At 39.3% G+C, this 24,271-nt stretch overlaps 1 protein-coding gene across 1 annotated transcript; it reads right to left on the bottom strand.

Moving 5' to 3' along the window:
• Positions 1-97: 97 nt before the first annotated feature.
• Positions 98-24,248, bottom strand: LOC132787294 (dedicator of cytokinesis protein 1). The gene is given in 18 exon segments (XM_060794238.1): positions 98-1,414; positions 1,478-1,622; positions 1,678-1,854; positions 1,915-1,972; positions 2,155-2,241; positions 2,303-2,367; positions 2,369-2,535; positions 2,602-3,927; positions 3,989-4,832; positions 5,595-5,708; positions 7,089-7,263; positions 7,324-7,674; positions 7,733-8,021; positions 8,084-9,386; positions 9,452-9,721; positions 9,780-9,936; positions 13,483-13,594; positions 23,677-24,248. Coding segments are annotated over 18 exon segments (6,009 nt in total). The 5' UTR covers positions 23,723-24,248; the 3' UTR covers positions 98-1,091.
• Positions 24,249-24,271: the final 23 nt, after the last annotated feature.

Below are 24,271 nucleotides of genomic sequence, written 5' to 3' on the forward strand. Positions count from 1 at the left end.
GATTTTGTGTTTTTTTACAAATTTTCTTGTGCCAGAGACTGCAAATTTTGAAGACTAATTTTGAATTTCTTGGACATGAAAAATCGGTTCAAAATATTTATTTGAGTGTGTCGCAAACTTTCCAAAGGATTCTCCAACTATTAAAGGATTAACTCATATATTTATTGGGCTTAATTGTACTTTATTATTGCTTAATCTTTGGCCGATACACAGATCGCAAATTACGTAATTACATAAAGGTTGCTTAGACAAAATATACATACGATTTATGTATATGCACATACAAATGTATAACAAAATGTAAAAGATTATTTGTTCAACGTTTAAATGTACTTTCAATTAATGCTAAACTTTTATGGCTAATTGTCGTAAATGTTAGTACAAAAATTTGTGTGTGTGTAAATATAGTTTTTCTCGATCATTTCATTAAAAATTTGGCTAATTTTTAAGATTGTTTTTGTTGCGTATTGTAATTGACTTTCGAATTTGTGCTTAAACATTTCTTGTTTTTTTGTTTTGTTGTAAATTGTGGCACTTGTTTGCATAAGAAACGTACTTAATAGTTAATAAATTGCATAATACAAAGAGACTTGCGGAAGACAAGACGTATAAGAGTGCGTATAAGAGTATATCGAATTGATTTACATATAATAAATGTATATAGAATTAGTATTATAATTATTATTATTATTATTGTTTACGAACTAAAACGAAAATGACGACATGTTCAACATAATATCATTTCAACTTATTTAAACATTGTAACACAATTTGAATAAACATTTAAGATTTACTTAGATTTTGTCAGCTTTTCTTTTCGTTAGCGCTTACACATCTATTGCGATCGTTTTTTGATTTGTTAAGACACTGATGCCGTTTATCTATTTGGTAGTCGGTCATGTGAGGCAAATGTTGTGTGTGTGTGTGTTTTGTTTGATTGTGTTTGTTGTGCATGATATCTCACTTTGATTAGTGCTATATATGTAGTAACAGGGAATATTTGGCACTCGACAACAATTAAGTTTTGTTTCGTTTCTGTTTCATTTATATGGCAGCAGCAGCTGCTCCTGCTGTTCCTTTTCGTCCTTCGCTCATGGAATGTGTTTGCTGTGCCGCGATGGCTTCGGCGGCGGCGTTGGCGGACGCGGTTTGTTGGCATCTGGTGTCTGCACGCTAAAGTTCGTGGCCTCCAAATACTCGTACGTGGTGTTTGTAATACTGGTCTTTGTCAGCGTTGTGGTGCTGATGCTGCTGCTGGTCGTGCTCGTATTGCTGCTCAGCACATTCAACATTGTGTAGTTACTTGGATTCCAGTCCAAACTATGCGATAGGCTGCTAAAGTCCGTCGAGTCGCGTGTCTTAGCAGGCAAAGGCGGTGGTCGAATGTCCTCCTCTGAAGTAGAATCGGTGGTTTCTAGAGTGACGAAATATTTGTATTAATAAGTGAATATAAAAGCTTACTCCCCTTTCCACTTACCAACTGAGTTGCGATTGCTGCTCTCGGAGAGGGAGCGTGTGTCCGCAAATGTCTTGATGCTGGCCGTGGGCGTGGCAATGCTTGCTGGCCTCGATAAGCGGCGTTCTTTTTCCTTTTCCGAACGCAGCGGCCGCTTGGGTGTCAGCTGTAAAATTTGAGTATTAAAGGAAGCTCAGCAACGTTTGATATATCAATCCTACCTCCTCGGTTAGCACACGCGGATCTGGTGTTTTAGGTCCACTCAATGAGGTGTTCGAAGCACTGGCCAGCGAATTGATGGAGGTATTAATTTCCTTCTCTGGAGTCGAGGTGATGGTGGTCAAAGGCGGCGTGTACCATTGGCTGTTAGTCACAGGCAAACTCAAGGCATCGCGAGGCTGAAAATATCAAATATAATTTAGCTGAAGATCAATTGAAGAGTTAGCTATTGGTTTTACCTGCTTCATGGAACGTCGCTTAGCGGGAGTTTTGTCCTTGTGCTTGGTGCCTTTGGTGCTGCGCAAGAGCAAAAGTAAATAAAGCAATAAATTAAAAATAAAGTAAAAAAATAAACCATAAGAAATAATAATCGATTAACAAATTAAAATCTTAAACTAAAAAAAGAGCAAGTAGCAAAAAGGAAGAGAGTTTTGTTACTTGAAGACGAAAGGAAGAATCAAAAGTAAATGCCAACTCACTTGGTATTAAAGCTTAAGCTCGCCAGCGTGGACTTGATGGAGTTTGTAGGCGGTCGCGGTAGAAACGTGGACTTCGACAGACCGCTGCTGCAATGGCAAAAAAGAGTTAGTAAATAGAGTACATAAAGTAAACCAAATCGTAGCTTACTCGGAGGATCCCATGCTGGTCTCCGACAATCGATTATTGCCGCTGTCGAAGAGCGCCGGCAAAAAAGGAGTTTGTGCGTCGCATGATCACCGAATCTCGTTCAATCTTCAAGTCGCAAGTCTTGCGACCGTAGCGTGACTCCACGTGCTGTTGCATGTCCGCAAAGCAGCCTTCCAGATGATCGTGCAGTGCCTTCAAGCTATCAGGCGCTTTCTGTCGATGCAGGCGAATTGCTAAAGATGACGACAAGAAATAGAATTAGGAGATTGTGCGAAATTTATTTTAAAACTAGAACTTACCAATTTTGAGCAGTGGTATTTGCAAAGCAATCAATTCCTTGAGCTCCTCAACTAGTTCCTTGTCATCGGGATGCTGCTCTACATACTCCTCGGTGAGAAAAGCTTCCTCATACTTCGCAAAGCCGCCCATAACAGCGGGATCGACAATGCCATTAAGTTTCATGGTCAGCTGATTAATGGTCAGACTCTCGTCGCTTTGATGCAATATGACCAGCTGTCGAATGTCCTTGTTGGTCTCCTTCATGATCTCCACAGCATGCTCCAGTGGCGATATCTTGAAAGTGTGCGCATCCACAACGGGGAACCAGCGTAAGATGCCCGGCAGTGGGAACTGTGTGATGAGCTCCGTGCGCTCCAGCCAGAGATTTCTCACATCATCCATGCCACCGCCGCCAGTGCTGTCGCGGAATGGACGCGAGAATTGAAACTTTTGCACATTGTTCGAAGTGAAATACTTGACGATCTCGTTCGAGATGATCTTCTCGTTGAACTTGGAGAACGCGGCATCCATGATGGGCTCCACCTTGTTGACCTGTATGAACTGTCCATCGCCATGCGTTATATCCTCGCCTGGTGCCTCCAGCGTTTGCATGAGCTCCGCCTGCGGATGCTGCACCAGCATGCGGGAGCAAAAGTCGCTGAGACGCTCGTATTCCTTGCCACGGAAAATGTAGACTTTGTTCTGCAGCAGGCGTGGAAATCCGCAGCCATAGAAACAGACTCTAAAGTACTCGGAAGTGTGTCGCAACTCCTTGAGGATCTTTTCAAAGAATTGCGCCATGCGCTTCAACAACTCTGCCAGCTTAATGTAGTCATAGATCTCTTCTTCATACTGCTGGGCGAGCACCTTGCACATATCGATGGCACATTCCCATTGCTTGCCCTTGTCAAAGTAGTCCATGATCTCAAAGTAGAGCGCCTCCTTCAGCTCCCGATGCGTGCGACAGTTGCTGTGACGATAACTGCGCAACTGCGGTGACAATTCCGTATCATTCCAGCGCAACAATTCTGTGTGTAGCTTGAGCGTGAATGCTGCCTCGGTGTAGTTCTCGAATTCCATGTGCAGAGCGCATAGTTTGTAGACGTAGCGTATGTACATCTCCTTGAGATCCACCTCGGAGTAGAACTGCAGCAGCGAGAAGGTGCAAGCCATGCGATTCTCCTTGCTCTCGTCCTGAATGATGCAGCGATACTCGAGCAGTTTGTCCATCAGCTTCGTCACCATGGCCACAAAGCTGGTGCCATCTACATTGAGCGTGTTGTGAGCGGCGCAATACTCCAGCATGATCTTCTGGAACAACTCCTTGTACTCCTGATCTCCTTTGCCTAAAAATAGTGGCAACAAATTAGCAAAGGTTTTAAGGAAGCAACTGCTGGCTTAACTTACCTGCTCCAATGAGTATGTCAAGCTTCTCGATCATGGCCGTCTTGAACTCGCTAAAGTTGCCCTTGTGATGGGCGTTATTGTGCTTGGTGTCGCCATAGCTCTCCAGCTCCAGCCGGGAGCTGTAATACTCGCACTGCATCATGTCAAAGAAGATGGGAATCGTCTCACGCCTTAACTCCGTTTCGGGTATCATGCTCATCTCCAGTATGGGCTCCACCAGTTGTGGCACAAACTTGGGCTTATGCTTGCCCAGCTGGAACCACATCTTGCGTATCTCCTTAGCGGTATCCTTGCGTATATCCCGATAACGGGCAAACACTATCTGCCGCTTGTTGTCATTGAAGTCGTTCAACTGCAGTGGAGATTGAACCAGGAAAGCAATCGAGCACTGGAAGAAATTCGACCAGATCTGCTTGTCAAACACCGGACAGAGGAAGTAGTCAGTGATCACCATGCTCAGCTGCTGCAGTGCACCCAGTATAACGGTATTCTGATGCATGATCATGTCCATCCAGTCGCGTGGAAACACAGCCTTCTGATGCGGTGAAACGAGCTCCTCAAACACCAGGAGGATTTCGATAATAAAGTCCTTGAGCTCGCCCTGCTGATGCAGATCGTTGACGAAGTATTTGTAGTGCTGGGCATCCATGCGCTGCAATATGCCCAGCATGATGGCTATAAACTGACCCACGACGCCTGTATCCCGATCTAGAGCATGAGCCGCCTTCATCACCTGCCGCAACAGGATGATCATAATGTCTCGCACATCGTTGTGCGTGGGTCCCACATCGGAGCGATAGAGCAGCTTGAGGATGTTGTTCATAATGTTGATGCACTCGGCAATCTAGCAGCAAAATGAAAGCAAATTAGTGAAGTTCGCATTGTAGAGCGGGCAAAATATTTATGCTAGCATTAATTTATTATCCTTTCAGGTGTCTGCTGGCAACCTAGTAGCTAACAATAATTAAATTGATTAAATTAAAGTTTAAATTAGTTGAAATAACACAAAAAACGTTTGCAAATCGGGGCAAAAACACATTGAACATGGCAAGGAGGCTACGCAAGTAACATTAACAAATTTGGCGCCTGCCAATTGCGATCAGTTTAGAGTGCTGTAGCAGTCAGCTTGTTGTAGGCCAACAGCAAGTTGGATTTTGTGGGCTATAGCAGTCAGCTTAGCAACAGCAAGCTGCGTCTTGTGTGACGTAGCAGTGAGCTTAACAACAAGTTACGTCTTGTGTGACGTAGCAGACAGCTTGCTTACAACAAGTTGTGGCTTGTGAGCTGTAGCAGTCAGCTTTCCTCAGTAAGTTAGGAATTATATGCTCTAGCTGTCAGCTTTCTACAGCTCTGTGAATTGATCGCAATTGACGCAGCAAAGCTTAAAAATTAAAAGCCATTTTGAGCGTTAAAAGTGCACAAATCACCGGCAAGTGCAAAATGGCAAATAAAAAAAACATAACTTAAGCTTATAAAAACTATAAATAATTAAAGTAAACTGCTTCGCTTTGGACGTGCGTTACATAGGCCTGATTGATCTGTGATTGATTGATTGGTGTAAAAGTTCTATCGAGATCGAGATCGATTTCGTTTTGTTTTGTTTTACCTTTTTGTTGGCGGTTGTTTCACGTGTGTGCAGGTAGGATTTTTCTTGTCCGAGCACTTTGGCGGCTTTCGAAAGATTCTTTTCTTGCTGCCAGATATCGGTTTTCGAGTCGCCCTATTCATATAGTAGTATATAACACAATTATGATAGCGTGTGTGGGCCCCACGGTGGGTTTTATAGTTGGAAAAACATTGGGATAACATTTAGTTCGATCATGAGAATTCAACCAGTACGTATTAAGAAGTATGTACTTATTACAGACAAATGAGGTGTGACAGAAAGAGAGATAGAAATAGAGTAAGAGAGAGAGAGAGGTGGACGTTCCAGGTGTACATACATATACATTCGCATTATATACTGTGCCTGTTGTGTGGGTGTTGTTTTGAGATTGTGTGCGTAGTGCTTATTTACTTGATTGAGAGAGATATGTATGCATATTTTGTATGACAAACTAGAACACCAGTTGGTCAGATACATTGGGGTGAGTGGGTGGAGGATTGATTGAGATTGGAGTGTGAGCTTTAATGAGCTTTTTGATGTGCTTGAATGTGTGCTTTCGATGAATTGCCAATTTATGCAATTGCGATATAAACATTGATTACAGACAGTTTGTATACATACTAAATCAACACGCTCAACTAACTAACGGCAAACCCAGACGTACTATATAAACACTTATCGACGATGAGGATCAATCGATCGCTAACTAAACAGTCTAACAAAACACATAGATATACATACATATATAGCGTACTATGTAGTACTTGTATACTCTTAAACTAGATAACATAAATTATGTGTGTGTGTGTGGTGTACAGAGTGCTTAAGTCTAGGACATTGACAATTTAAAGTAAAACAACAAATTACAGACACAAGACAAATAAACAATAATAAATGCATTCCAATTAGTTGCAGTGTTTTCCAAAAAAAAAATAAAGTCTCTAATACGCAGACGCAGCATGCTTAAGACTAACTAAAAGTTTCTCGCAAGAACTACAAAATACATAAAATAAATCTTGATCGAAGAGTTGCAAACTATCGAAGCAACGCAGGCGATAGTTATGAAAATACTATCGATAGTTGTCGATGAGTTTGCGGCTCTCTTCGATCTTCTGGAAACTGAGCAAAATTAAGACACTTCACATGCCAAGTTGATGTCGCAATGGTCAAAATGGAAAGCGCTTTTCATATTTAAAGCGTTTGGTAATTATGTAAGTATAATTGGTGATTTTGAATGTTAAAATTTGTTTTGATTTATTTTTAGAGTTCGCTGTGTTGTATTGAGAATTAGTTACTTTTAAGCTTGAACATGTGTCGGAGTTATGTTTTAATTTTGCTGTCTTGTTTGGTGCATTCCACAAGACTTGATTCGAGTTTGTATCATTAAACACAGAATTGAAACGATGCAATTTAAGATTATAAACAGAATGCAATTGCCAATGAATCAATTATTAGTGGCACAAGCAAAGTGTAATTAACTGAACTTTCACATACCTCATCGTTGCTCTGAAGATGATCCTTGATGTGCTTGCAGAATACCGGCAACAATATGGCACGGCATTTGGGTGAGCTGAACAGCTTCGTCTCCACAAAGTCCTTGATGCAGCCCATCTTTGATTGCGTCAGACGACGTTTCGGGAACTTTTCCAGTATCTCCACAATCGAAATGCTGAAGGTACAAATTGTCTATGAATAGAAGTTTAATTTAGAAATCAAAATGGAAACGCACCTGAGATGCACTTCATCGAACACCTCCATCAAATCAGTGGCCACAGTGTGCAGATTCTTGAGCAAGGCACCTTCGGACTTTAGCAGATTGCTGGGACATCCAATCATATCGACGAACATTTTGAGCAGCTCCTGCAAACGCGTAGCAAAGTCCACGTAATCCGCATTGCAATTCATGGCCGCATATAACACTCGAGATCGGATGACAAACTTCATCACGTAGTGCAAATAGCGTGTTGTCTTGTAGAGACGACGCACAGCGGGACTTTCCTCTAGTTCAATGCCATCGGCTGACTTTTCGCACGGCGTAATGGCATCGCGTATATTTCGCATCAGCACATCCATAAGTTTGCTGTATAATACATAAATTAGCAATGGTTGACAACTTCTAATCCTTAAGCACAACTTACGTGTAAGCTAATGTGGCGGAGAAGCTTTCGTTGATGTAGACATCGAGCACGGTGAGAAAGTGTTGATACTTTAGATCGGACACCGTTTCAATCAGATGAATGATGCTCATGAAGACCAGCTGATCGTACTTCTCGGGCTCCTCATTCTCCACGAGTATGTTGAACAGAGCATCGAGTATGTCCTGCAGAAATTTGACCACCTCCTCGCCGGGCACATCCGACAAGGCATTCAGAGACTGCTCCAGCCGCTCCTTGTGCGCCGACCAATGCAGCAAACCCAGCAGACTCACTAGAAAAGAGATAACCTCATAAATAAATCATACACAAAGCATATTAAGTGATCATGCTTACCGCTCTGTGTCAGCTTTGTGCTGCACAAATTGACGCAGATGCTCAGCTGATCCTTGGGCAGCAAGCTCAATCCACCAACCGATGGTTTGGTGCCTTGCAGCTCAGCTGTTGTCGCCGGCAGTTCCATGTAGCAATTGGCCACGGTTTTGTCGTATTTCTTGTGATCAATCTTATAAACAGCGAGCACATGCTGTCCCTGGGGTATTGTTGTGCCATTCGATTGCATAAGACGCACATAGGCGAGACCAAAAGGCTTCTCGGAGCGATCCTTTTGCTCGTTGCTGCTGCGATGCTTGAGCGTGAAGCGCAGATGGCATTGCTTGAACTCCTCGATGGGCACATGAATCTTGAACGTCTCCTGCCACTTGGGCTTGTCGTCGTGATAGTAAACCACCGATTTGTACTCATCGATGGGCGGATGTCCGGCTCCAATGCTCATCACGCCAGGCACCAGTTGACCCTGCTCGTTGGCCACGCAGACTGTGACCTCGACATTCTTCTCCGATGTCTTGGCAATGCGTGCAAACTCGCCGCTGCAAATGGTCAAATAGAGATCGTTGCGCACATCGCCCGGCAAGATGACTTCGGGGAAGCCCATCTTGCGTGCCACGGGCACATTGGTGTGGACCAGCCGTGGAAAGTCTTCCTTGATCTGTTTGATATCGCCACGCAGCACCTCAAAGGTGACTGCCATCTTTGATTCAATCTTGCCAATATCCTTGTTGGCAATCAACTTGCGCAACGTGCCATCCAAAGTGTCCTTTTCGCACATAATGAACGGCAAGTCGAGGTTGCCGCGAAAGTCCTCCGGCTTGCTGATGATGGGCGTCAGATCCTTGCAGGCCACCCCAAAAGGACGTCGCATTATGTACTCTCCAGTACTGCTTGAGGAGCCATTCGAATTCACAGACAACTGAGAATGCTTGCGACTGGCAGCTGTCAGCACACTGTTGGCAATACTCATGCTGGTGCGCTTCGAGTCTGTTGAATCCTTCACTTCCATGGTGCCAATGCGTATGGCATAGCACACCAGATACATCTTCGAGATGCTCAGATCACTGCGACTGAGATCGGTGAACAGCACGCGAATATTATCGAACTGATCAACATCACGAGCGATTCCTGTGCGTGACCATTTCACCACATAGTTCTCGCTAATGGGTTTGTGTGTCTCGCCATCGAAGAGCGTGAAGAGCAGGTCCGAATCCTCCTGGAACTTGCACACAAACGCATTAACATGCAGCAGAATGTTGTGCGAGTATTTGTTGTGGCCACGCAGCGAGTCGCGATCACTTGAAAGACGCTGTTCGAGATATAAATCGATTAATCGAAAAGTAATTTAACATAATTTGATTATTCCCCGCTTACATTTGCCTTCTCAATGCGCTGCACTGCATTCATGTGATTCTCATACAGCTCAGTAGTGCAGATGGCATTTGTGTCTAATATATCGCCACTCTCGTCCCTCACAACCATATCGAGACCGAGCAACCGATTGCCGGTGTCAATTTGTGCCGTCGCCTGCAGCTTCACCTTGCGCATCTCGTCGAGCGGAAGATTTCCCGAGATCAACGCTGTTCGATTGATGCTCAGCTCATTCATTTTGCGTCGTATCTTCTGAAAGTTTGGATTTGTGCTCTGCAAAAAACATAAAATTAGTTTGGTTGTGTATTTAAGTTTCAAGATGTGTGCTTACCAGAAAGTAATTTTTGGCAATGCCGCCCCACTCGAGCATCACTTTTGTGATCTCCTCGACGATATCGGTTCGCTGTATGCAATACTCCCCATTCACAATGCTGTATTCACACAGATGCACATAGCTCTTGGGAAAGATGCCGCGTGTTTCCTTCGCCCTGCAAAACGGAAACGCAACGAGACAACAATAAATAAATAAAAAGACATCCAACCAAACACACACATAAGCATATTAAAATGTGGCCTGCATATGGCACAAATGCTGGCAAAACCAACAAAAAGACATACTTTGATAATTGTGGATATAGAAACGAGGGCAGTTCGAAGGGTTTAACAAAGGAAAGTATGTTAAAGGAATGACAAGGAAAGCAAGTTGGGTAAGGAAAGAATAAATTAAGCAAATGCCATCATTTAGAGTATCTTTCTTTACAACTTTATTTTATTTTTTAAGCAGATAATCCATATTATTCAAAAGTATTACGTAAATAGCCTAGTTTTACTTTTCAAATATCAACAAAATCTTTCATCTTTGTACAAAAGGTTTTACTTTATCATTGAAGAAAGAATTATCAGACAGAACCTCTAAATAAACAATATATTTTATTTTCTTAAGTAGATAATCCGCATTATTCAAAAGTAATACCTTTAGAACATAGTTTTACTTTTTAAAAATAAACACAATCTTTCATTTTTATTTCAGAGGTTTAAATTTAATGATCGAAGAAGGAATTATCATAGAGAATCTCTAATCTTATTAATTATTAAATATTCAATTTATTGCTAGAAAATGATTTGTCATTATATAAAAATTTTAATTTTACAACAAAATAATACTACTAAACTTTGAATATCTAAGGGTACACCTTAATCATTGAAGAACAAATCATCAGAGAGAACCTCTAAACTAATTAATCATTAAAAATTCAATTTAATCATAGAAAATATTTCATTATTGTATTAAAATTGGAATATTACTAATAAATATTACTATTACATTTTGAATATCTAAGGTTACACTTTAAACATTAAAGAAAAAGAGAAATTATAAATTACTCAAATTGTTCATAGAAAACGTTTTATCATTTCGCTAAAATTGGAATATTACCACAAAACATAACTATTTTAATGAAATATTATATTACTATAATATTTGAAATATTAAATATTAGGAAAATATCTGACATTATTCAGCTAGTAGAATAAAGAAAGAAATCTAAAATCTCTTTTTAATGCTCTACAACTTCAAGAGCAGCCCTCGCACTTAACATATGGTGACATATCTATGTAGTTTTATATATGAGTTATGCACGATATATGCTTATAACTGCAGCGTGACACAATTCATCGTCGCCGCTGATGAATTACTCAACCCAACCCTCGACTCAACTCAACTCGTCGCTGGAGCTGCGTGCTGTGGTTGGGGCAGGGCCTGCTCTGGAACTGGGGTTGAGGCAATGCTTGTAGGGAAGAAGATAAAGAGGGGTCAGAGGGAGAGGCAGAGAGGGAGGGCGCTGAGGAAGTGCGCGCAAAGTGTGACACTCGCAAATGAAATGGAATGCTTTAATTTGGCTCAATTCAAAACTTGACATGCGGGGTGGCCGCATTAATTGACTGCGAGGCAACAATCAACCAACACAAGTTGAGTAGTTGTCGCATAGAGACGCATTCATTCATTATTCAAGAACTATCAATCAGTAGACAGTTAACTCCTCCTTTTCCTCCCCATCCATCCCTGAAGATCAATCTCTCTAAAGTGACAAATAATTCCAATGAACTTGGGGCAGGTAGAAGGCGACTCCCAACTGACCTTCAATATCCGAAATTGATTCGAATCACATCGAATTAGATGAAGAACAAACAAGCCAAGGAATTGGAGTTGCTTATCGTTGGAAAATCGTGAGAAAATGCGCAATTAAAATTGATATTCTTTTCAATAAATAAACAAAATGGGAGGCCGAAACAAAAGCAAATACGAAAGGTTATCACGACGCATTGAATTTCTTTTTAAATGCCTCACACTCTCACACACACACTCTTTATAGTATTCTACTCATCATCACACTCACATTTTTATCGCCAGCAGCAATAAATTGTTGAATGTATAAACTACAGTGTGCCCCAGCATTAGCAAATGGGCAGCAAACAATCGTCTCGAACTCTTACTCGAACTTGATCTAATCTTGACTCTTTCTTTTTATTTATTTATTTTCAACATGTTCTATGGGTCAGCAAGTGGTGAAGAAAAGGTCAGTTAGCCAATCGCGATACGATTGTTGTTTGTTCAACGTTCTACGCTGCATTGTGGCTACTGTATCTGTGAATCGCGTTGTTGTTATGCTCGGGCAAAAAGATAAGAGGCGCGCCTTCAAGACACAAACATCGATAGATAAATTTTAAGTAAACCCCTCTCCAAAAAGCAAAAGGGTCAGTCTGCCACCATATCGAGATACCATTTATTCTCTTCTATTTTCCGGCCACATGGCCGCATCTGCAGAGAGATGATGAAAATGAGGGAAAGGGTTAACTACAGATTGCATGTTAAGTATTGGGAAACATGGCACAGATTCTAACAAGCTGTGCGATCGTGTAAACAATAACAAATAACAACGTGGCCAACAGCTGGTTACCTGATTTATGCATCTCAACTGAACTCAATTCTAGAGCATTTCCGTTGTCTGCAGTTCTTGTTGAAAAGTGAGTTTCAACTGAGAAAAATCATGTATACAAAAGTGCCAAAGTGGAAGTGGAAGAATGTGTGCAGAAATGGAAAGTAGATGCGATCTTTATCAGCCCACGCAAATACCCTGTAGAAGTGGGAGTGCAAAGCGGATAACTACAACTGTCAAAAGTGAAATTTCTTTCTTAAAGAGTTTACTTTTTAAACCCTACAAAAATAGATACTGATTTCCTTCGACTAAGTAAACTTAGTAATCTAAAAATTCCGAAGAAAACTGTATAATATAGTCATTTTTAGAATATATAGAATAGAATAGAATATAATATAGAAGAATAGAATACTATAAGCTTACGATTCTAAACAAAGTGAAAATGTTAATTCCCAAACCTTTATTAAAAAGTAAATATGGGTAATTCTCTGTTGACACTATTTATAGAGAAAAGAACCATAAACTGAAACTGTTTTAAAAGTAAGTAAAGACTATTCTTATAGCTCTAAGATTTCTTTTAGAAACTTATTCTGTTTTACGATAAATTCGATCATTTTTTAAGTTTTCATACGAATTCGATCATTTTTGCAATCATCTTAAACCAGAAAAACATTTGCAACATCATTCTTAGTTCTTATTAAAGTGCTAATCAATAGCTATATTCAAAATAAAAAATGTTTTTTGTACAGAGAATTACCCATAAATACTTTCTTTCAATTTCCCAGAGTATTTTATGGTCCATCTTCTCTAAGATATTCTCATTTATTTCCGTCCCATTAGTTTTCTGTCTGAGAGCTTAATCAACTTGATTGTCGCAGGTGTGTGGGCGTCAATGTGATTGTCTTTAATCTGCATATCGTGTATTATTTGACTAAATTTCTAATTATTTGCAGTGTTTCTTTTTGATGACTCTCTCGAGTGGGAATATTTCATAGGAAAAAAGAGAGACTACGTTCGAGTGAAAGCCAAAATGAAAATCGTAGATAAGATGGGGAGATTAAAAAGTGATTTGCATAATTAATCGGTCGGTATACTCACTTTTGTTTGTAGCCGTAGTACCAATGTGTGGTCTCTTTGAGTATGATGAGAGCGTCGCCGACATCCAAGTTGAGGCGATGTGGCTTCGTGTCCTGATCAAAATTGCATTTGGCTGTAAAAAGTAGAGAGGAAGGAAATGCTCGATTAAATATTAAATCAAAATAAAGTGAATCTAAATGTAAATGAGATTTATTTGCATCACCTGCCGCGGCTCAGCAATGAAACGAAACTGAGCCGAGCTGAGTTAGTGCAAAATCCGCAAGCTAGGTGAATCTAGCTCATCTAACATTTTGTTTTTTTTTGGGGTGAGGGTTATCAATTAGTGAGCGAAAACCACATCGGAAACTAGGGTTGTCTACATATACTGATGATACTCTCTGGTGGCAGCTAGCGGATGGGGATTAAAGCATTTGGCATTGGCGCAGATATGACTAATGATGATGTTTGGGGGCACAGAGTGAAAAAAACGAGCAAATAAAATACTGCGCATGCTATGCGAATAAAAAACTTTAAACAGCATCGCAAAAGTTGAAATTAAATTATTGATCTTTTTGAAAATAAATAAAAAAGCATCACTGCCATTTAGTTCTTTAAAATGTATTAAGTTAAAAAACTCTTAAAGGGCATCTCTTTACTTTTTGTACCTGCTAATACATTCAAAATATACCACAGAGTGCAAAATATACCAACCAAAGAAACTAAGATAGTTGGCATATTTTGCCCTCTGCGGTATATTTTCACTATATTCAAAATATACCATGCACATGAATGCAAAATATATAGTCAACCAAAGCAAAGTTGGTATATTTTGCACTTTATGCTAAATTTTGCTTCATTCACTGCATTAAAATTATGCCAAATATACCAGATTGCCAGCCAAAGCAACTAAGTTAGTTGAGTGCAAAATATACAATATTGTCAACTAATTTAGATGGTATATTTTGCGCTGATTGTGAGCCACAGCAACTATCTAAGTTAGCCGGTATATTTGGCACTTTATTTTTACTACATTCAAAATATATTATAGAGAGCAAAATCTACCAAATTGTCAGCCAAAGCAACTAACTAAATTGGTTGGTATATTTTGCGCTTTATGGTATATGCAAAATATACCAGATTGTCAGTCAAAGCAACCAACTAAATAATAATACCCTTCTACCATACATATGTGTAGCGGTTATCATCAATATACTATATTTAAAATTCAGTATATTTTTATTATCTTTGTGGTATATTAATTTAGTATATTTTTAAATGAATACCGAACTGTTTTGCGGGTTCTCGAGTACACTCGACCGTAGCTTTCTTAGTTGCTAAGATTGTCATTTTTCTTGCAGTGCACTACGTGAGATTTATCTAACCGCTCACTTCCTATAGTGCGAGACTCAGTTCCGATAAGGTTCTAGCTATGTAAATGACGCATTTCGATCGCGTCAAGTCGAGAAATGGAAATGGAAATGCGACAGAGAGAAGTAGATAGTGTTTGTGGCGTCTCTCGACGAGGATTGTCACAAAGCTTGAACACATAACAGACGCTTGAGTTGCAGCCGCTGGCGACATCGTCGTCACTTCCTCGCCCGATAATGAAAGCCACAAACACAACTATAGTAAATATAAGTTGTCTCTGCGTGTATGTGTGTGTTTGGTGTATATACAATTGTGGCACACAGCTGCAGGCGACGCCAAAAGCAGACGCAACAGCAACAACGACGACGACGACAATAATAAAGAGGAGCCGCTGCCTTCGCGTGGCACGCCCCGGGTGGTTGTGGCTGTTGCTGTGGCTGTGGTGATGGCGGCGTCACTTGCCACCGTCCCGGTCCAATGACCGTTGTGCGATGTGCAAGCATAACAACATCCAGCGAGAACGACCTCCACAGCACAACAACAACAACAGCAACCAACAACAGCAACCAACAACAGCAACGACAACGACACAATGAGTAGCAGCAATTTGCAAAAGGTATTATTTATTTATTTTTCTCGCAGTTTGTGTGAGATTTTCTGGATCTGCCCAATTGCATGGAAAGTTAAGTCCGCTCCGAGTGGGTCAATTGTAAACCAACAACAACAACGAGTTAGAAAGCTTCAGTCTAAAAAGAATTCGACTATCAGCTACCTGTTAATTAGAGGTGGAGAACTATCGATGGAACTATCGGGACTATCGATGGTTGGCCACTATCGACACGCTCTCGATAGCGACGCGCACTCTCGATAGTGGACAATCGCTATCGTCGATAGTGGTCGATATGGTTTCAAATTTCTTTGTATACCCGCATCCTCCGTAGAGTCGGAGAGGGTCTTCAGCAAAGCAGGACAAATCATTTCAAATAGGCGTACAAAATTATTGGTTGAAATAAATATATAAATAGCAGTTAAGGTAAACCTAAAAAAATAAAAATTCCTATAATTTAAATAATAATTATTTATTATTTTTAGATAAAGATTGGAAAACCAATTTCATACTCTTATGCTAAAAAAAAATATGGATTATTTTAAAAAACCAATTAAATTACTTTCTTTTACTGCACTATCGCCAGCTACCGACGATAGATTTTCCTTGCTATCGTCGATAGTTGATAGTTTATGGAAACTATCAATCCCTATCGATGGCGCAGACTATCGATAGTTCTCCACCTCTACTGTTAATGATTAGTTTTCAATTACTCTTAACTCTATCTATAACCTGTTCATCATAGTACTTGCTTATAAAATAAATGTATGAATTAAAATATAATAAACTTTAGAAATACGTAAACAACAGCGACGCAATAGATGAATCAGTTTGACGCAATATAAAAGTGTTTCTTAAATAATTTATTTGTGTTCATATGCGGTCACTAATATTTTATACCCCTTCCACTTGACGCTACCGGGTATAACAAACACAACACAAAAACGAAGCACTCGAGCACATCGAAACTCATTGAATGAGATTACTATAGACATGCAACATTTATGGAATGCATTATAACTACGAGGAAATTGATGGCTTCGAGAGTGGAGCGGAGAGGAAACAAAACAACAAATTAATTATAGACTTCCTAGAAACAGAGCTAATAAAAGTGCAATAACTATGTGTTAATATGGAAAGGGAAAGTCCATGGACAACCGCAAAAATAATCGCAAAAGAAATTTGCAGAATTTAATGACGATTGTGGGTAAGCCAATAATACGAAATCAAAGCTATTTAAATAAAAAAAAATTTATTAAACGCACTTTGAAACACTTTTGCAAGCTATTATGTTGAGTTATGTGAAGTTAATTAGTATGAACTTCTGACTCTTTTAAATAACATTGTAAAAAGATAAATATATTTCTCTTTCAATCAAACTAAAGTTTAATGTTTGAAACACTTTTGCAAGCTTTTAGTTTATCTGAACTTCTAAAACTTTTTCATAACTGAATTGCTTTAAAAACCCCCCATGAAATTGTCAAAAGATAAATGTATATTTTAAATAACAGAATTGCATAAGAAAAAACCCACTAATTTGTCAAAAGATAAATATATTTCTCTCCCAACTCGAAGTTCTTATGATGAGTTATATGAAGTTAATTAGTATGAACTTTTGAATCATTGAAATAGCAGAATTGCTTAAGAATATTCCCATAAATTTGTCAGAAGATAAACATATAAATCCAACAAACTTAAAAGATATTATATATATTACCAGGGCTCATTGGAAAACTGCTATTTCTGTTAATTGCATATTGTAAATAAAAGACGATTGTATGTAAAATGAAAAATATCATCAATATAAAATGAAAAATATTTCATATATTTTAATGTTCATACCCAGCATAGATGCGAGACACGATTGCAAAAAAGTATGAAAAGTTAAGAGGAGGCGTTATCAATCGAGTTTCCAGTCTCGACACTCGACATTTACTTTATCGACGACTTTCTCTGCTTGCTGTTCTCTCTTTCCAGTTATTTATTGCAATGCATTGCCAGCCCAGTAAATACATAAGTTCTTATGCAAACGTATACATATAAAAAGACTTCAATACATAAGTAATTACTGGGAAATGGAGAATGATTCATGTCGCTGGCGATGACGATGTCAACTCTGTTGACTCTGTGTTGCTGCCAATCAGTCAACGATTGGTGGGAGGGGCAGAGAGAGAGAGAGTGAGGGTAGGGGAGGGGGGAGAACACACCTTGCGCTGAGGGATATTTGGCAATCAAAAGGTCATTAAATTGAACTCATTTCCTTTTCAAGTTACGATAGTGCAACAAGCGGAGAACTTCGCCTAGACCTTCCAATCGGAATAGCCTTAATGGAATTTGTCGGCTAACGGAAACAAACGTGAATAATGAAATGCAAGAGCCTGGGCTATAAATAAGCGCAAGGGAGCAGGCCAAGTCACGGCTCAGTGGTATGGGAAAGAACGAGAACGGGAACGGGAACGAGAACGAAGAAAGGGTAGAGCACAGGTAAGTCAGGTAGCCAAGCCAACTTTATGGCCAACACACACAAACACACTGAGGCTGGCCACAGTCAACAGTTAACGAGACAAATTGCGGAGGAGTGGTGACGACTCCCGTTGGGGCAGCAGCAGCGGATGCAGCTGAATGGATGTTGCCACCTTCTTCGCCAGTTGGAGCAGCAAGCACGTGTATAATGTGTGCTTGGCTACAGTGCGCTACACTGAGAGAAAAAACTTTGAAGCTAAGTTTTTAAACATTTTTAAATTTTTTATTTGAAATAAAAGTAGACTATGAATAATCGATAATAATCGGATATTCGTCAATTATAGTGATATATAATTTTTATTTTTTTGAGAATTTAATAAAGAAAACTTTAAAGCATAATTCCAAACTAATTTAAAATTATTTTTCTAATTTATTTATTTAAAAATGAAAGTAGACTACGGACAATATAATTATATATGATTTAAATGGTAAATTTTAATTTTATTTTTTTCAAGAATTCCATAAAAAAAATTTAAAGCAAAATTCCAACAAAATGTAAAATCGTTTTTGTGTATTAAAAACGAAAGTGAAATATAAATAATCGACATCAGCTAAAAATGAAGTTACATTTATAATCCTAAGATTACTTAGGATGGTTTAAAAAAGTAAAATTCAATTTTATTGTTTCAAGAATTCCATAAAAATACTTTGAAGCAAAATTCAACTAAATTTAAAATTGTATTTTTATATTTTTAAATCGGCTTTAGCAAATAATGAAGTTACATTTATAAGTTTAAGAAATATATTACTTAAAATGGTAAATTTTAAATTTTATTGTTTCTAGAATTCCATAAAAAGTCTGCACTTGAAATATTGAGTACCAAAAGTACTTAAGCTATAATTGCTTCAGCTTGATTAGATATCATAATTTTTCTCTCTGTAGTTACTTGTGTGTGTGTGTGTGTGTGTGTGTGAGCAAAGTGCAAGTGCAAGTGCAAATGAGGCTCAACTTGAATAACACAACAAAAAAAAAGAGAAAAAACAAAACACAACAAAACAAGCATAATAAATGCAATGCAATAAAAATAACAACAAATTGCCAACAAGCAAAAACTACGACGCTTCGTCATCTTGTCACACTCAGTCATATACATATGTACATATATATCCATAAACATATATATATATAAAGATGATCGTGACTGGACGAACCGAACGAAAGCAACGACGTCTCATTTCGAATTTCAGGTTTGAATAGCACGCGGCTTGACGAACTAAGCTTGCATATGAATACAAACGAATACAAATGAATACAAACAACAACAATGCAAACGAATACACGTGAATACTTATGCAGGTAAGTGCTCGACACACGCAAGCTGTGAATGTTGTGTGAATGATGACGTCTGCTTCAAAGTCGAACAGTTCTGAATGCACTCAGCATTGTGAATGGATCGAACTAACTAATCAGTCTATATAAATAAAATTCAATTGAATTTATGCAATAGTTCTATAAATTAACAGTGCTGAAATAGCTGGTATTGAAACAAAACTAGGTTAAAGTAGCAAATAAATATTTAAGGAATCCAGAATCATTTAACCTGTTGAATAGTAAAATGACAAACTATAATTCCATTAAAATTAATTTCTGAAATTAACAATTATTACTAATTTAATTATAAATGAATTTAAATGGCTGGGAATTTCTTGATTAATAGCATATTTTTGCATCAAGTTCTATAATTATATTTCTGTTAAGCGTAGCACAAGTTTTCAGCCTCACTGTGCCTGATTCTCATCACTAATTCTATTGTTGTCTATGTCGTTGTTGTTTGTTCTTTTGTTGTTGTTGTTGTTCTCGCGATGGCGCATTAAGTTAGCGTGTTCTCCAAAACGCTTTTGTTGCTACAGCGCCCGGTTTTGTTCTAAGCTGTGAGCTAAGCTATCTGTATCTATAGCTTAAAAATACTCACACATAAGTACAGCTCTCATACACACACACACACACACGCATATGTGGAGACACATATGTGAGCTAAGTTTGAGGGTCAATTATAATGTGGCTGAACAGTTAAGACGCAGCTCGGCAGCCTGGCTAATGCCTTATTTATACACATACTATAAGTATCCCTCTCCCTCTCTCTTTCTCTCGCTATCTCACTCTCTTGGGGCGCGCTTTTTATTTGCAAAAGTTATTAAACAAACATAATATTTTGTGGCCGCTGTCTTACCTAGAGACAAAAGACTGAACCCTATTTGTAGATAAGATTTTATGGCCAGTTGACAGTTACAGTTAATGGCGCCGCACTCGTAAAACCCACTAGAAGAATTACTCGAAAAATAAACTCAAAACAACCAAACCCAACTAAAAAGCAAAGGAACTGTTGGCGACAAAGTTTTTGTTATTATGGAGCGAACCATAAAAAGTACGTAGAGAATGTAAACCAAAACTTGACCTATTTGAAAGAGGCACAAAAAAATTAATGTTCATAGATGCGGAGCAAGGATAGCGACCGCTATAAACATACTTTTAAAATTATCCAAAAATAATTCCGAAATATATTATGTTCAAGTGAGTCAATGGATGCGTGTGCTCCTGATTCATCTAGCACCTTTAACCCAGGGCTACGTAATACTAGAAGAGGCCGTAAATAGAAACCGGTTCCAACCGCCATGGTCGCCGCATGAGTCACCCTGTCGATTACGATGCCGATACCAATACCAATACAATGGCCGCCCCCACAAGCGATGCTCCGTTACTTTCTACTTAGACTCAATTCGCCACAGCGCAACAACAACGCAATTTATGCTTAATTAGAAGCAATTTCAAGCAACGACCTTTTTTGCTTTTTACCCTTCCAAGATTACAACAAGTCGAGACAATCTTTTGACATTGGCAATCGACAACGGCAACGATTGAATTTCAATTTGGATTGCAAAATGGAAAGCGGAGATTGGGATCGAGATTGAGAGTGCGTTACAGCTGCCCTCCGTCAAATGGGGGGAAGTTGGCTGCTGAACTAAATGGAAGTGGTTGTGAAGTAGTTTAGCCTGGGGGAGTTCCAGGGGAGAGGGAGACAAAGCTGTTGTACCAATTGCAGCTGCTCTGCAAGAACGAGAATAAGAGCAGGAGAAACAGAAGATGTCACTTGATATTTGGTCAAGTGCTAAATCTGTAAATACATGCAATACACAAAACGAATGTATGTATGTGTGTTACTGTGAGCAAGAGTAGTAGTAGTGGTTGGGAAATGAAAAGCATTTGAAATTATGCAAATAAAGAGGCATTTCATGCACCACGAAAATTAACGAGCAAGAAAATTTTAATTAAATTGAGAAAACCACAAAACTCGTCGGAGTCAGAGCCACTCATCAATTCAATTCAACTCGTTCCGACTCCGCTCTCGCCTTCAGGCAACTCCTCTGGCTGTGTTTTTCAATGCACAGCCTCATTAAGTTTTACGTTTGCTTTTGTTGTTGTAGTTGTTGTTGCTGCAGTTGCTATTCAAATTTAGAAGTAGAATGCATGACTGGCTTTCCCGCTTCTACAGCCAGCAGTTTCACTATGACTCTCTCTCACTTGCACTGACTGCAAAGAAAGTAGTGCCAGAAGCGGTGAGTCAAGTGTAAACAGGAGCAACAGTGGGCAGGGAGTTGAGTGGGCAGGGGAAGGAGGGGGTCGACTACTGCAGGTGAAGCAGCAGACACTCAACTGAAGCCAATGTACAGTGGAGTAGCAAGGCAAACGCCTGTCAGCTAGACGAAGACGACAACAAATCATCCTCACAAAATAGACAAACGAAAAACGAGTGTATGAGTGAGCCACAGAAACAGCACGAGCGCGGGTGTGTGTGTATGCTTGTGTGTGAGTGCTCCCGCTACGCACTGCAAGGGGCCATATGCTAAGCAATGTGCGATCTGCCTTCCCCCACCATTTTTGCATTCAAATTGATCCCTTTCAAAGCATCAAAAGTGACAAATAAAAACAACAAACAAACAAAAGCTTAAGAAATTTTTCTATTATTTACTCGAAAAGTGGGACAGCGAATCGCATTTTTATCGCATTTCGAAATGCGTTTGCATTGTTGTTGTTGCTGTAGTAGTCGTAGTTATTGTACACACATACATATACACATCTACATACATGTATTTGCTTAGCGTTTAAATAGCTAAAAGACTCAGGCAGGCGTCAAAATTAAATATAATCAAAGAAACTATTGCAGCTACTGTAAGTGGCCGACTAAGAAATACTCCCTATCAGCGTAATTACTTTAAACTCAACAGCAAGTGTATAAAAGACAATAATTATAATACCCTCTTATATGTAAACTTTTACTTATAGGGTATTTATGAAGACCAAACTAGCGATAAGACAACAACAAACTAGAGTTGATAAGCCAAAAAGTAGAATTTCACGGCTAACAAATGCAGCGAGGATCAGTTGGGCAAACAGCCTTAAACTTAAAAGAGACAACTATATACTCTTGAACACACACACACACACACACACACACATGTTTATGTGTGTATCATCTCCTTTGTCTGTGGAGGTTTCTCATTACAAGTGCGACAAATGAAACTAAACTCAATGTCGCCTGCAATCTAATTTGATATCGTTTTAATATTACGTACAACAAAAAAAGCCGCAGAATTTGATTAAGTTTATGGCCAGCGCCGACAGCCAAAATCAGCGGACCATGCCCCCCCATCCATCCATCGAGAGGGCGCAGACACGTGTAAATATAAAGAGCAAATATTGCGAGTGGAAAACCAAAGGCAATTGCAAATGAAACTTCCATTGAATGGAAGGGAATTGCGACAGTGTGATGGGTGTAATACTCACTAGTAGACTACCCATCCCATTGACATTTCCATACCTGCTACACACATTTCAGGTGTACTATCTAACGACAATTCATTGCTGTTGTGTGTGGAAAGGTCAACAAACAAAAGTGCCGACAATAAAAAAATTCACACGTAGCGAGGAGGGGATCGGTCGAACAACATTTCATGGTCATTGTCAATATGAATAGACTGGAATAATGCAATGGAAAATAGATGTTCTCGCTCGGATATGCATTTACTTATGTAGGCGAGTGTAAGTGAGCACGACGAGGGCGACGATAGAAAACAGGTTACAGGCGAGGGCTGTGAGATCGCATAATTTGTGGCTGCGTTGAAAAGAGAAAGAGGCTGTGTGTAAAACAGGATGAGATTGAAAGCAAAACGAAATTAACGTGCAGACAGCTCGTTCATTGTGCAGGAAAAGGAGAGAAAAAAGAAGCTGTTTGTTGACATAGCGACCACATGGCCGGCTAGAGAGTGCAAGGGAGAAAAGATGCAGTCGACAACAACAACAAAAAGTTACCGTAGCAACGCAGCAGGGGAACCAGATACCGAGATCCAAAGTCACACAAAATGTAAGCAAAGCAGTCTCAAGTGCGAGAGAGCAAGGTAAGAATATAGAGAGCAAAGAGAGCGCAACAGATCAGCAGTTGTTGTTGTTGGTTGCTGTCTTTTGTTAAGATATTTTTTGGAAGTGAGAAAGAAACACGCAGCGCACCCACACAGCGTGTAGTACTTGTTGTGATTTTCTAGGAAAAGGCAGCAGGCAGTAAATTTAAGCACTTTGTTTAAACATTTTTAGTCTAATGTTTGTTTAACTAATAATTTACAAGTTTCACGCTAAGCATTCCACAGCGTATCATTGAATTTGTATTTGTTTTGAGCTTTTCGCTTTGATTTTAAATTAACTTTTGCTAAATTGAGAAACTCACCAATGCCAAATGACTGCTTAGCATTGCAATCGCTCCACACAGTCATCTTGAATGGTTGTTGTTACTGTTGTTGCTTTTAACTTTTACCACTAACACTAACACACTATTAATCACACACACACATGCATATACTTCTATACACTTTCGTTTGCGCGAAAAGAAATAAAAAAGAAAACGCAACGAACTCGTTGCGCGAAATTGAAAACAAAAACAATACTAAAAACGATTTACGAATTTCAAGCAACACGTAGTTGAATTTTCAATTGCCGACAACATTTGCATTCTCCTCTTCTGACTTGCAATTAATAAACATAATTTATTGCACAATTTATAATTGCTCTCTTGTTGTTGTTGTTATTTGCACTTTGCTGCTGTCGTTAATTTGTTCTCATTTTGGGAGTTGGCCGCGCACCATCATAATTATAATCTCTGCTTACGCTCCCGCACGCACACACGCATACACTCGAGCGGGCATATTTCCACTTCGCTGTTTCTTTCGTTCACAATTAATTAATTAAGCGGAATGAACGTCGCGCGCGCAGCGAAGCATTCGTTTCAACTGTTGCTCGGCTTCTGTACCAACGGAGTGTGACCA

Source organism: Drosophila nasuta, chromosome 2R, assembly GCF_023558535.2.
Source record: "Drosophila nasuta strain 15112-1781.00 chromosome 2R, ASM2355853v1, whole genome shotgun sequence".
Lineage (NCBI taxonomy): Eukaryota > Metazoa > Arthropoda > Insecta > Diptera > Drosophilidae > Drosophila > Drosophila nasuta.